The following is a 13,620-nucleotide window of genomic DNA, read 5'->3' on the forward strand; positions in this document are numbered from 1 at the left end:
TCCGTCCAGGCCGTGTTTGCCTCGGGGAAGTGTTGACGCTGTGTTTCAGACTATGATAGGTAAACGTAGGGCAGGTCTGATAAGGGCACTTTGTTGTGGGATTTGTTTGTGAAGTATGTCAGACGTTCACTGTACATACAGCGCGGCCACGGCCATACACTGCAGAGTCAGCTGGACGCACAGCTGGGAAACCGGTTTTACGCGCTGGTTTGAGCCACTGACACCAACACTGAATCCTCACGCTCTCCCCCCAAAACTGTACACTTCCCCAAAATGAAACATGTTCAAATTGCGTTTTTGATTTATTTTTGTATAAAAAAGGTACAATTTACATTACTTTTATAAAAAGTTTCAGCATAATTAAGTACAACATTACACTTTTGCAGAAGTTTCAAATTCCTGCAACTATACAAGATAAACTCCCGATAAGAGTTCACACGGTTTCATTCTTTCATTTTTACTTTTTTTTTCTTTTAAACAACGTCCAGTCCTTCATGTGCCAACAATTCTGACAAGACAAGACTAAACTTTTTACAGTAACTAACCAAGCTGTCTTCTATTCACGTTCCCACCTCCGCAAAAAAAGCGAAGACTTCAACAAGGAGAGGTACAGGGATGAGAGAGGGGGGGATAATCCTTGTGACAATAATCTCGTTTTCCTCCCACTGTCGGGAATATAACGCGCCTTCCATTTCCAGAAAGGACCCACAGATAAAAAAAAAAAAGTCTTAACTTAAATAATAATGAAGTGTCCAAACAGAAAACACATCACATAAGATTGTCCCATAATAAGCAAAAGTCTCTTGATTTCAGCGTCAGAAAAAAAGAGGAGGAAAAAAAAAATCCAGGCCTGGAGGACAGAGGTTGGAGGGGGGAAAGTCCTGCTCCCCAGGTCCTGTGTGTGTTTTTGCGTCTTGACCAAACACCTGCAAAAGATTGAGAAAGAGAGGCGTGTTTAGAAAATGCAAACAGGGCAGAGATCCGGACAGACTGGCGCCAGGGAGGAAGCCGCAGTTTTTAACATTTAACCAAACACTCCCAATACTAAGCAAACCCTGCGCTCCAGATGTACACACACACACACAGCGCGCGCGCGAGAGAGAGAGAGAGAGAGAGAGAGGGAGAGAGAAAGAAGGGGGGACTCTCTCACACACACACACACACACACACACACACACACACACACACACACACACACACACACACACACACACACACACACACACACACACACACACACACACACACACACACACACACACTTCGCACAACTTCAGCCTACAATCTGGGGAAGAATCAGCGTAATTGCCGCTCAGCTGGCGCCTACCCACTTCTTGTACCAATTATGTGCAGACATCGTAGTAGCAGTAATCCAAACAGCCATTATTTTCCTGTTGCAGATGCTCTTCATTATAGACACAAGAGGCTATAATACAACCCTGACGACTGCTACTTCTATACAGTAACCCAAGCAGCTTGGAGCCAGTATCTTCCATTTTATTCCACCAAACTCCAAAGCAAAGCGTGAGCCAAGCGACATGTCTCCGGACACGGATGAGTCCCACAATTATTTGATTAATCTGGGTCACCTCACTGACACACTGAAGTCCTGAAGGAGCCCGTGTTGTGGCTCTTTTTTTAATTTATTTTTTTCGTGTGTGACACAGCTACATGTCTGCTTTTAAAGGCCGGTTGGAAAGAAAAATGGAATCAAGTGAAGCCAACAGTCCGCGCCTCGCCATGAACTGACGCCCCAGCGTTGCAGCGCATTCTCATGCAAAAACATATTGGGACAGTTTCAGCGACGCGAGACGAGAAGGCACATTAGCGGGGAACAAATGGATTGGTAAATGGTAATTCTAGCCCATTCTGCTCCAGCAGACTGGGAGACAGGCTGTAGCGGAGCCTAAGAGCCCTGGACAGAATGCAGCAGCAGACATGAGGACAGCCTACTTACCGCTTTAACGATGCAGAGTCCGGCTGTCATCTGTCATCAGCTCTGATGGCAACTCCGGGGACTGAAAACAAACAAACAAACACACGGACCAAATGTTAATTCTTTACGCAGCATCAGATTGAGGTGTCGGGCGTTGCAACAGCGTTAATGTAGGTCGAATCTCTTCCTGATCTGATTCTGCACAAAAGAAAAAAAAAAAAAAAACATGCCATTTTCTTTTCCAACAAGCCATTTTGTGCGAGTTACGCATACGCTACAAAAGGCGCACTGGCTCTGCGCACAAGTAAAAATCAAATAAACGTCTTCCACAACACACCAGACTATCGTTTCTCCAATTAGGACGCTTGTTTAGCTACGGTGTAATTACCTGTAATGACAAGATGCTGATATCTGTGTTGAGGGTAGTCAGGGGGGTCCTGGATGGAGTCTGCCCCGGCCGCGCGGGGTGATGCAGGCTGGTGAGTGCGACACTGGAGTCCAGCGCAATCTGCAGGTCCAGGATGTAGTCGATGACATGCTGCAGGATTTCCATCTTGCTGACGTTCTTGTTCTGGGGGATGCTGGGCACCAGCTCCTTCAGCTTGGAGTAGCAGTCGTTCATGTTGTACAGCAGGCTGAGCGGGTCGTCCACCGGGGTCTTGCTCCGAGAGATTCCCAAGGAGTGCTCTGATAAATTCGCGTTGTTTTTCCGGAAGGACCGCACGGGGCTTATTGCTTTCATTTTGTCAGTGTTGAGTTAGGCGAGAGGGTTTGTGTGTGTCGGTGTCTTGCTTCTTTTAAGTCCTGCTATTGCCAGACGATCAGCGATGAGACTGGATTACCGAGCTGTCAGTGGGCTTTATATAGGCAGCAGGCTGGGCATGCGACAGAGGCGGGTCCCGCGCGCTGAGTGGTCGAGGACCCCGCGTCACTCAACGCCTTTCACCTCTGCTATTGGCTCGCCGTGCTCACATCCCTCACCTTCTCCACCGCGTTACCAGTGGCAACGCATGTTGGAGGCGGAACCCAGAGGGCGCTTCAGCAGCAGCTCCGGTGGGCAATTTGGAAAATTAAGCCCTTACCTGTTTCTGATCAAGAAAATTAATGATTCGCATTGCCGTCAATTGACTATGGCAAAGTGCGAGTACGCGCCAGTGCCTTCGCCTCCACGACTGAAATTTGATTTTGTAGTTGTGCAGTGAGGATCAGGCAGGAAACATGGATTTAAAAATCAAAAGGGCTCCAGTCAGAATCAAAATCCATATACACATGTTCGACAGCGCGACAGTCAATGTCTGATAACTTATCTCACAGACAGAACAATCATTTGTTGTCAGCCATCACTCATTCTCCTGTTTGCTCTCTACCAACACATTTAGCTGACATGAGCGGTTTTGGAGGTGTGCAGCGGTGATGATAGGTGCCATATCAGGCGCGCCTGATGATCCCTAATTCACTCCAACCCGGACCGGTGTGAAGGCAAGTTTCTGACTCAAACGTTTGAACAGAAAAATGCTCAGACCAGAGATAAGAAAGGCTTTTTTATATATAGCTTTTTACGCATGAGGACATAAAGCGTTGGGACGTAGTTGAGCTCATGTGGTGATATTTGTCTTAAATATATGATCCGGTAATTTGGAGCACCTTAGATCTGTTCTTTATTTACCAGCAGTGAGGAGCATGAAGTTTGCAGATCGTGCGCCACAGCACAGCTCAGAAAATCCAGAAATTCTTTGGAGTTGACGGATAGTTTTAATGCTCTTCTGCCTGTAACAGATACAACAATTGTCATGTAAAGCTTTATGCGTACGCGCACCAGACTCCACTTAGAAATGTGTAGTTTTCCCAGCGCAGCCATGCGCTCCTCATTGTGTTGGCGTGGCTGCGCGTATCTGTGTGAAGGCATCAGCAGAGGTCCCGTGCACTTCACTGTTAATTGTCACCTGAGTGTGTTGCGTGTCAAAGTTCATTAAGTCACGGCCTCCAAATGCAGCGCTCATATCCGAGCACGTGAAGGGGTGATGAACTGCTATTGACACTTTAATGTTTTCTGAATGAGCCATTTGTTTGTTGGAATTACACGCTTCATTCTTCAGCTGGAGGTGGGAGGCTGTTTGATGCCGCACGAACTAATTGCCCCCGGGAGCAGTTGTGGACTGTTCTGACGCGCTCGATTTTTTTATTCTCTGTGGATTAAATTTCCTCGATAAAATAAAATGTATGAGGGGGGTCGCTGCTAAAACTCGGCATGCAGACAGACTGGAGAAAGGAAAAAGATTATAATGTTGAAGTTTTCGGTTTATTTTTATGACAATTTCAGATGAAAGACACAAACGAGGAAATCCTAAAAGCCGGAATAATCCTAATGGACAAAAAGAGACGCAGTTTGGAGCTCGCAGCCTGCAGAGGCAGGTAGGCTCTGCATGAAGAGCACAGGCGGGCTGGATTACTGTGAGGAGAGAGAAAGTTGCTCTAGCCTATAATAATCTAAATAATGATGCTTTTGCGAACCAGTCGGAGAGGATGTCAGTGAAATGTTTTGCAGTATTTTACACAATCCCGCAAAACACCATCTGTGTGATTGTTTTTACGCGCGGTCGTGTTCACCAGGCGCGGACACCTTCCCCGGTCCTGCTTTTTATGCACTTCTAATATAATCTGGAACTCCTGCAGTCTGTGTCCACATCTGGCGCGATAGGATTTTTCCATTTTCTCCCCGTCTCCTTTTCGCTCCCACAGCTGTGTGCATTTCGCCCGACGCCCCTGACTGATGCCTGACAGGCAGGTGATGAATTGGCGCAAGAGCACGTCGGTGCAAAGCCGAGTGAAGCTCCAGCGGCAGCAGCGGCGGCAACCTCAGCCCTTCCTCTCTCTCCTCTTCCCTGTTTCTCTTTTCCTCCTCCTCTCTCCCCTCTCTCGCGCTGTCTTTGGAGCAGACTCTCTGGCGCCGGCGCCGTGACGTCACCCCATTCACAGCAGCCCTCGAGCCAGCCCTCGCGGCGCCGCTGAGGCGGTTTCCATGGAGACGGGGTTTCGGGGTTGTCAATCAGAGGCGGTTCTCAGCTGATCGACCCGGGGACCTGACCGGGGAGGTTTTACCACTGTGGGTTTCTTCTTCGGTGGTGGCCGGCATATTTGCTCAGTAGCCTACTGTAGGCTTAAGAACAAATTTGAATACTTATACTTTACTCGAGTATTTCTATTTCATTACACTTACAATTCAGAGGAAAGTATTAGGCTGCTTTTCAGCCCATTACACGTGACAGCCATATTCAAGATTTCACATAGGAAATTTTCTAAAATATAATGCACCGTTAAACTACCTAGAAACAAAAATACACTATACAATTACAAGATTCCTGTTATTTAATATATAACAACCACACGGGCCGTTTTCTGCATGATTTTAATATTTAAAGTGACTTTTGCAAAGAACAGCCAATGCAGGACTTTAACTTCTGAGTGTTTACATATTGCAGTGTTGCTATTGAATATTTCCTCAGTCACTGAAATCCAATTCCTCAGTCAAGGTGCCAAATTAATGGCATCTTTTTTTATTTTCTAAAACCCTGTGAGTCAGTTTGGGCTTGAGAAAGCCTTTACTCTGCTTCGAGAACACTGATAGGTCTATATCAGGATTTTTTTTTCTTTTAATGATTGAATTTTGAACTTGTAGTGTGAAACTTGGATTTATCCAATGTTAATGTAAGTGTTTACTCAGCTAGTTTATTGATGGAGGAGTCCATCCGCTGTGAGACATGTTTCAGATGTTTCCAGATGTGACAGTATGATGACCAACCTCAGCTAAAACTCGCATAAGGTTGCCAAAGTTCATGAATGAATGGCCGAGTGGATTTATTTATTATTTCACCATATGACTTGCAAACATCAGGGGCGAGGACCTTAAAAAAAAAAAAAAAAGTTTATGACCAAAACAGCCAAACTTCTCCCATGCAGCCCACGCACAAGCGAAGAGCCGCTCATTTTTGAAGTTTCTCTAAAGTTTCGTTTGCCCCTCCGAGACTCAAAGACATTCCTCTGTCGCAGCGAAGGTCACCAACCTTGGAGTTTGGGTTCAGGAGATAAGGTTTAGAAAACAAAGAGGAGCTGGCAGGCAGCAGCAGTGCGCCCTGCAGCCGCGGCGTCGGACTGTCTGCGCTCCGGTCGACTTGTTGATCCTCCGCCCTGCAGCTGCGCTTCGCTCTTTGAGTAAATATAGGCTGATTTGAAATGATTTACCCGTTATTCCTTATGCCAAAATCATTTGTATGACAGAAAACACCTGCTGGGAAACTTTTTTTCTGCGACCTGTCCCAAAGTTTAAGTCCCGACACAGATTTCCCGAGTTTTATCCTCTGTTTCAACAAGTTAGACAATAAATCACTGCCGGGTTTAGGAGACTGTACCGACTGTTCAAACCCAAACTACGCACGCACGGACGACTCATTTAAAAGTATGATTAAATATGTACATTGGCGTTGCTTCTCACTTAATTTCAACTCTTTTTATTTTCCCAAATTTGACCTTGCCTGTACAAACCGCGCACTTATACACAAAACACAACCTAAAACAAAATTCCGCTTGTGTCAGTCCGTGTCCTTAGTCGAAACGCACTTCTTCTTCTTCGTCATCATCATCTTCTTCTGCTCTCCATCGTCCCAGAGGTCTGAAAAGTCTCGCGCTCTGCTCTCCCTCGCTGGGCCGCCACGCGCCCGTCGCGTGGAGGAGTGTACACGTCGGAGGTGGCGCGGGGACTCTTGTAGCAGCGTCGACCCCGCGGGGCGTGGTCTGCACACCCCCAAACAGCCTGATGTGGTGAGTGAATGCAGGAGGGGGGTGAACTGTGGTCTCCAGCGGGTGAGCACGCAAGTGCCAACAAAACCTGGCAAATACTTTCTATTGCACTCATCGGTGCTGAGGCGCTTCTAATGCAGTTTGGTGTTAGAACAAAAACTATTTTCACTATGTGTCGGTCAGATAATTAGTTTTTAGGTGAATCAGGCAACCATTATGTGAAGAAAATATAAAAAAACAGGAAAAAAATGTTGATTATAATTTCCCAGAACCTGACGTACCGTTTTAAGATTCCTTTTTTTTTTTTTTAATCAAAAACTCAAAGGTATTTAGTTCACTGTCACATATGACAAACAGAAGAAATTCTCATATTTGAGATGCTGCAAGCAGAGAATTTTGGCATTTTTGCTTGACAAAGGACACATGGATGATCAAAATCTGACAAGAAAAGTTGCGTGAAAGTTTTGTTAGTAGTGGTCCGAGTGTTATTGGACATGTGATCATTAAAATCTCTGCCTGAAGCCATCACAAATTTAGCATGAGTTCATCTCTTTGGAATGCGTTTTTTTTCTTTTTCTCGAAGATGAAAACTACGGCAGCTTTGATTTAACCAGGCTTTGGCCTCCACTAAAATACATCTGCTCTGTCGCTGTCCTACTCCCTGTCCACCTCCTGCCTCTCTTCAGTCTCTCCTGTGGTCCAGATGGGACTCTCTCTGCTCTCTGAGCAACAGCCATCGAGGTCTGGCTCTGCTGTAATGTGAGAGGCTGCAGCAGGCACACGGACAGGCAGGAAGCACTGGGAGAGATGGATGGATGGGAGAGATGAGGTGGCCAGATTGGACTGGGAGACAAAGGCACCGCGGCTGCCCGAGTGCCTTCCAGGCTGGTCGTGGAGTGGCCACTCCAAGCCTCTCCGGAGGCCGGCCCTCCTCTGCCCTGCACACACCACTGCTCCACAACACACAGCTGTCTGCAGGAGATGAGGCAGGAGGTAGAGGATGGAGGTGGACAGCTGTGGCATTGAAATATTATAGCTTGCAACTATAATATAGACAACTCAAGCAACTAGTCATGTGAAGTTATTAAAAATCCACTTATTTTCTCTTAGAGTTGAACCACTCAGATCTTTTGGCCAGCGTGACAACCACCAACCAGTTGGCAGTGTGGAAAAGTTGGCTGCAGTTTAACTTTTGGGCAATATTGCCCGTTGGCATACAATCACACGTTAACATTGCTGTGTCGCCCACCTATCACTGCGGCACAGCTGTCACTGCAGCTCGCAGTCTGCACCCCAGTAATCAGATATCTGCATATCTCCACTTTCACACAGGGAGAACGACAGCATGGTTTCTGGTCCAACGGACTGTCAGAAGATGATTGCTGAAATCAGATTTTTTTTTTCTATGCAGCAGAGAGAGCGGAGGTGAGGTGGTGTATGTGTGCACATTAGGAGATACTTTTAGTTTGGGTACCTTCTATCTGTTGCAGAGTTGTGTTGCAGGAACTGATCAGCGTTAACAGTTGGTGTTAATGACCACTGAGCGCGTAGCTGTGGGGATGTAACAGGTGCAGGAACAATGCAGTGTCATTTCAGCAAGCCTTTGCTCGTCAGCTTTGTCTGAAGCTTCAGTGAGTGAACTGATGAAGTTGGTGTCGTTTCAATCCCAGCGTGCAGGCGGTCAAGCTTCCTCTATTCCAAGGGGAATTGAGAATGTGTATGAGACCTGAAACCAGCCTCTGATACCACCTCAACAGGAGACTTCTTGGATTCTGTGGTAACATAGTTATGTGTGAACTTGAAGATGGCGTGTGTCAAACGGTCCAGTCTTAAGTTGTGTTTCACTTCAGGGAACTTTGCATGTCGCTGATCACTGCCCTTTTTGCATTTTGTATTTAATACCAAGACTAAGATTGTTTAAGACTTAAGACCTTTCAGCTGAAATGGGTGAGAAGTCCAGTGCTGTACAGTACCATGAGCATGCTACACCCCAGGATCCAGTTGCCAGGATGCTCAAAAATCCATCAAAAGCTTATTGTCTGATGTCCGCTGTAACAAAAAGATCGTTTCAAATGAGTGATTTATTAAATCTTGATACATAATTAAAAAAAAAAAAAAAATCTAAACATCTTTTGCGCCATCCAATCAAAAGCAATCCTGCATGTAAACAGGAAGTTGCTGTTGCATCTCAAGCTGTAGGTGACTTCCAAGAATGACAGTTTTATGAGGCCTGATGATTTATGTAACCGGACAGATAATCCTCTGTTAACTTTGTTTAAGTTGTGTCATCACACGGGGAGAAATGTCTTTTTCACTATAAAATATCAGATTTCTCAAACCTAGCCGACGTCAAAGGGTCATTTATGCTGAAGTAGGCAAAGTTCAGGGGCCTTAACTGTAACAGTGTTTGGGTCATTTGTGGTCTGGTGTTGCGACCCTTTCCGACCCGTGCAGACAGAACAGAGCAGGAACCTCAGAGGTCAACATTTCGGACTGAGCTCTCCCCGCCGCAGAGCTCTGCTTCCTTCTGCTCTATCTCTTATTCGCAGCAGAGCCCACTTCCTTATAACCCTAAACCCTCCGACCACAGTCATCTCGCTCTTACTCAATCTTTATCTATTTATACAGCGCAGAGGGAAGAGAGAGTTAATGTAGGAAACACACTCCTTTCTGTGAAAACGGAGAGCAGCTCAGTCCTGGCTGATTCATTGCTCTGTCCTATGCCATCTCTGACCACCCATGCTCGTGTTGTTTCTACTGAGGTAAATTATGTGTCTGGTGTTTGGAGAAAGGCTGCACCAGTAGGGTACGAGCTGCTAGGGGCTGCCATAACACGCATATTCAGGTGTAATATGTGTACTGGAAAAGCCATGTGCAGATTCTTAGCTCCTCAGGAGATTTTTGAAGGAGATTAAATGACAGAAGAAGAAATTGTAACTTTTCATCCCCTTGTGGGCTTTGATAAACATGACCGTACTAAATGCCTATATTCATAAAGAGTATATAACTTTTCAATCCCATAAGCATTTTCTGATCTGTAAAAATCCTCCAGCCACACTGAAATGCCAAAACAATAGAAAAACACTTAAATCTTTTCTATCCGAAGCCAACAGCTTAACACCATTACTGCCAAGATGCTTTCCACCGTCTTTGAAGTGTTATTTATTGTTTACAGAGCAAAATGAAAGTGAAAAATGTAGAGCACCAGCAGGTCCAGGCACTCAAAACTGGATCACATGTCAGTAAGACTGTGGCTCTGTCCAAAGTCATTTACTCCAGATCTCATTCACCATTTTACCATTATTATACAAGCAGGTCTATGTAGACGACGGGGCTGGTTTTCAAGGAAATTCCTCTGCAGGCAACAAAGTCTACAAAGTTGTTTCTGAGAAAGAACCAAAAACTCCTGCACACTCTGAATCACTTTCATTTTATTTATGATGTTTTGGTCCTGAGACGTCGTAAAACTAAGTGAGTGTGAGTGAGCAACAGTGTGCAGGATTGTGGTTCTTTCAGTCAAGGAAATTCTTCAACTAAACTTCAATTCGAATAAGTGTCTCGGACGCTTGTTTCTATTCTTCCAGTAATTAGTACCAGATTACCTCGTTCTTTCCAGGAAACTATTGGACCAGTAAAATAAGGTATTGCTCTTTTATTTTCCAACATGATGGTCTAAGCGCTGTTTCAATGCCCTCTTCACGCTGCCAGGAATAAAATTCTGGTGGGAAAATACTGGATCCTTTGTTTATTATGTTGACCTGAGAGCAGTGTCAAATTTGAAGCTGTGTTATTTTTCTATTAACAATGGATCAAATGACTAGGTGTATATGAAAGTTGTCACTCCTAGCGACAAACCCACAGATAATTATCAGTTCCTCTCAGCTTTACGGAGCGTTTCAACGTCTCTTGGCTCGCTGTTTTGGTTTTATGGCTCAAAACGCTGTTTTGGTTCACTCTCACTGCTCTCATTGCGTCATTTTCGTTCACATCAGGCATCTGTTTTCAGTGAAAACTGTACGCTGTACGTTACCTGCCCAGTGACAAACACTTAGCTCTGCTAAGGTTGCAACTCCCTGCAGAATCCCAGCTAAAAACACAGAGGACATGACCTCACCCTCTCCAGTGTTGGCCAGGTAGAGGACAATACAGGCTAATGTGTGACAAAATTAAAAAAAATGAATTCGAACACTACTCAAAACCTTGATTTCCTCATTTAAATCTGCCTTTTTTGCACTCCCTGTGCAATGCATGACGTAGCTAGCTCTCCATTGTTCTCCATTTTTTATGAATACTTTGACTCCTCTATAGTTTCTAATTCTCACTTGACATGTGGACGACACCAGAAAATGGTGAACGCATTGACAGTGAGCCACATGGTGGCTAGCGGATGATTTTGGACACAGCTTGCAGTCACATGACATCCCAGTCTTTCATGTCCAGCACTTTGCGGAGGCTTTGAAATAAACAGCGACATTTCCAAACTTTGCCTGGATTGCTGCAGACGCAGCTCGTTCTGTTTCAAAGAGCAGCTGAAGGTGTCTTGTCGTCCCCCGCATGCAGATTTGCTGCTGTAAGCACGCTGAAGTGGTCAGGTGGATCATTGAGAGCCAGTGCTTTTCACTGATCACAACAACAAAGGTTCTCACGGCCCTAATCCTCTTTGGCTCTTATCTCTCACCCCTCCTCACCCGTCACCCATCTCATCGGCTCACGTAGGATCAGACCTACCAGCGCAGACTTTCTCATGCCTTTCTCTTTTGGCATGCTCTTACTATCCCTATTACCTTCCCTTTCTCTTTCCTCTCAGATTATCTGTCTCGCGCCACTGTCTTTTTTCCCCCCTGTCTCGCTATCGTCTCTGCCTCTCTCACTTTTACCAGTTTTTCTGCTCTTTCTCACCAAGGGCATCTGAGTGTTCAAGGGCCCTCTTCACCCTTTGACTAACAAAAGCTGAGTCACTTTTGAAATGAAGAGCAGAGTCTTTGAACGGCACTTGCTAAGCCCCATTTGAAGAGAAGCTTCAGTCTCTTATCAACAATAGTTTCAGGCCTGTGTGTGGACCATGATCAAGCATGCGGCGGTTCGTTCAGGATGGTGGGAAACTAAAGCAGCAGCGGGAGGGGCTAAAGCGTTTGAATAACAACTTTCTTCAGCTGTGGCATCTTTACATCTTTGTGATGTAATTACATTAAATCCTCCAAACCTGCTGTGTTTCATATTGCCACCAGTTTTTACTTCCTCACTAGGACAAGCCTACAGTTAGTCCCAGCCAGCGCAGGTTAATGCGGTCATTTACTTTGATATCAGCAGAATGAATCAACCTTTAAAGGCTATTATTGTTATTAAAAATACCCCAGAGGGAGCAGCTATGGCTCGTGTATTTCCACTGCCCGCGTATGTGCTGCAGTTAGCTTTAGATTATTGGGACTTATTGGAGTAACAAGCTAATGGAATTAAGGTGCTGGATTTCATGCACCGTTGCCAAGATTCAGCATTAAAAGGATGTGTGCAGAATAAATAGTGCTTTAAGTAGATGAGATTCCGACACGGGAGAGATTCGCTTGTCAGAGCAGCATTGTTTGCTTGGCTCCTGAGCCAGTGAAACTGTCAAGTGTACTAGTGGCCACGGATAGATGGATGGAGGATTCAGAGAGCGGGTTTCTCTTCCGAGAGTGTGTTTTTAGATGCTGAGGTTGACAAACTCTTCAAATGCTGCAAGCAAAGAAACTTTCCTCTCCCATCTACTTTTATGCATGAAGCAGTTCTGAAAAGATCTGCTGGAAGCACACCCAAAGACACCAACACCCTCTTGATGAAAAAAGCAAGGATTTCTATAGAGATCTATATTTGCCAGCTAATTACGTACATGAAAAGCAGAATCAAAATGAAATCCAAATATTTACCAAAATAAACTCATGTTTTGTTTCATTTCTCCGTCAGCAGTGCCAGAACAGAGTCCTCTCCATTACAGATAATTCATCTGATGTTTGTGTTTGTTGGTGGATTATCTGGGAGGCGTTGCTGTTGGCCCGGGCTGTAAAACGCTCTCATCTGTATTTTAATGGACTACGAAGCAGTGGGAGGATGTGGCTCCGTGCCACGATTTCACAGTGAAAGAGGGGATCGTATGTAGCAGGTAATCTATTTGTGAGAGTGTTTTATCCGTATAAATGGAATTAGTGGATGGTTTGACGACACATTAAAAAGGCAACACCGGGAGTGCGTGTGCGTGTCTCCATGCCTGAGGAGCCATATTTGATCAACTCTAATTGGGATTTCTGAGCAAAATGTTTCTTTGCATTTAATGATACTGAAGATGTGAGGTAAAATGAAAAAAAAAAAGATCAATGAAACTCATTGGTATGAAATTAGAGCGCACACAGTCTTAAAGAAATACAGCTGTTTGTACATGCATGCATGAAATGTTCGCTGCTGTAAGTAAGACGGGAGTGATTATGTCTGGTTGTACGATGCTTTCTATTCACAGGAGCGGCTATAAATTTGGTCTAAATGTTCATCGCTGCCAGTTTCCTGTAAAGACGCTGGTCGCAGAACCTGCAGATGCTTCATTTCCCACATTTCACAGCAAACGTTTGAAAGTTGAAAGCAAAATGACAGCATGCATGCATCACACACAATCACGCACACACATGCAAATACACACACGGAGCTTGCAGATGGCAGGGTCTCTCTAACCCGGCTCTTTGTAGCCCTTTCACAGTGTGAGTAGAGGAAGAAAAGGCTTGTCTTTTGTCAGGCACTGAACACAGCAGTGTTGACATTGGGATGGCACCTAATTAGGTTAGGCCCAGCACAGCATGCATGGTTAACTAGGCTGGCCTTAGGCCTCAGGCTCCACAGATCCCAAGGTGAATGCCGCACTACAGCTG

General features: G+C 45.2%; 1 protein-coding gene across 1 annotated transcript; it reads right to left on the reverse strand.

Annotated features, from left to right (window-relative positions):
• Positions 1–289: 289 nt before the first annotated feature.
• id2a (inhibitor of DNA binding 2a) lies at positions 290–2,771 on the reverse strand. The gene is made up of 3 exons (XM_070979765.1): positions 2,325–2,771; positions 1,958–2,018; positions 290–926 (listed from the first exon to the last, which is right to left on the reverse strand). The coding sequence occupies exons 1-2, from the start codon at positions 2,676–2,678 to the stop codon at positions 1,962–1,964; spliced, it is 411 nt and encodes a 136-aa protein (XP_070835866.1). The 5' UTR covers positions 2,679–2,771; the 3' UTR covers positions 290–926; positions 1,958–1,961.
• Positions 2,772–13,620: the final 10,849 nt, after the last annotated feature.

The sequence above is a fragment of the Chaetodon trifascialis genome, chromosome 14 (genome assembly GCF_039877785.1).
Source record: "Chaetodon trifascialis isolate fChaTrf1 chromosome 14, fChaTrf1.hap1, whole genome shotgun sequence".
NCBI lineage: Eukaryota > Metazoa > Chordata > Actinopteri > Chaetodontiformes > Chaetodontidae > Chaetodon > Chaetodon trifascialis.

What these genes read in the sequence shown, in the direction of transcription:
- id2a (XM_070979765.1), bottom strand. Translation starts at nt 2,678, where the DNA reads ATGAAAGCAATAAGCCCCGTGCGGTCCTTCCGGAAAAACAACGCGAAT. An exon ending in TCAGCATCTTGTCATTACAG is followed by an intron (nt 2,019 to 2,324) that starts GTAATTACACCG and finishes GTTTGTTTTCAG; the next exon opens with TCCCCGGAGTTGCCATCAGA.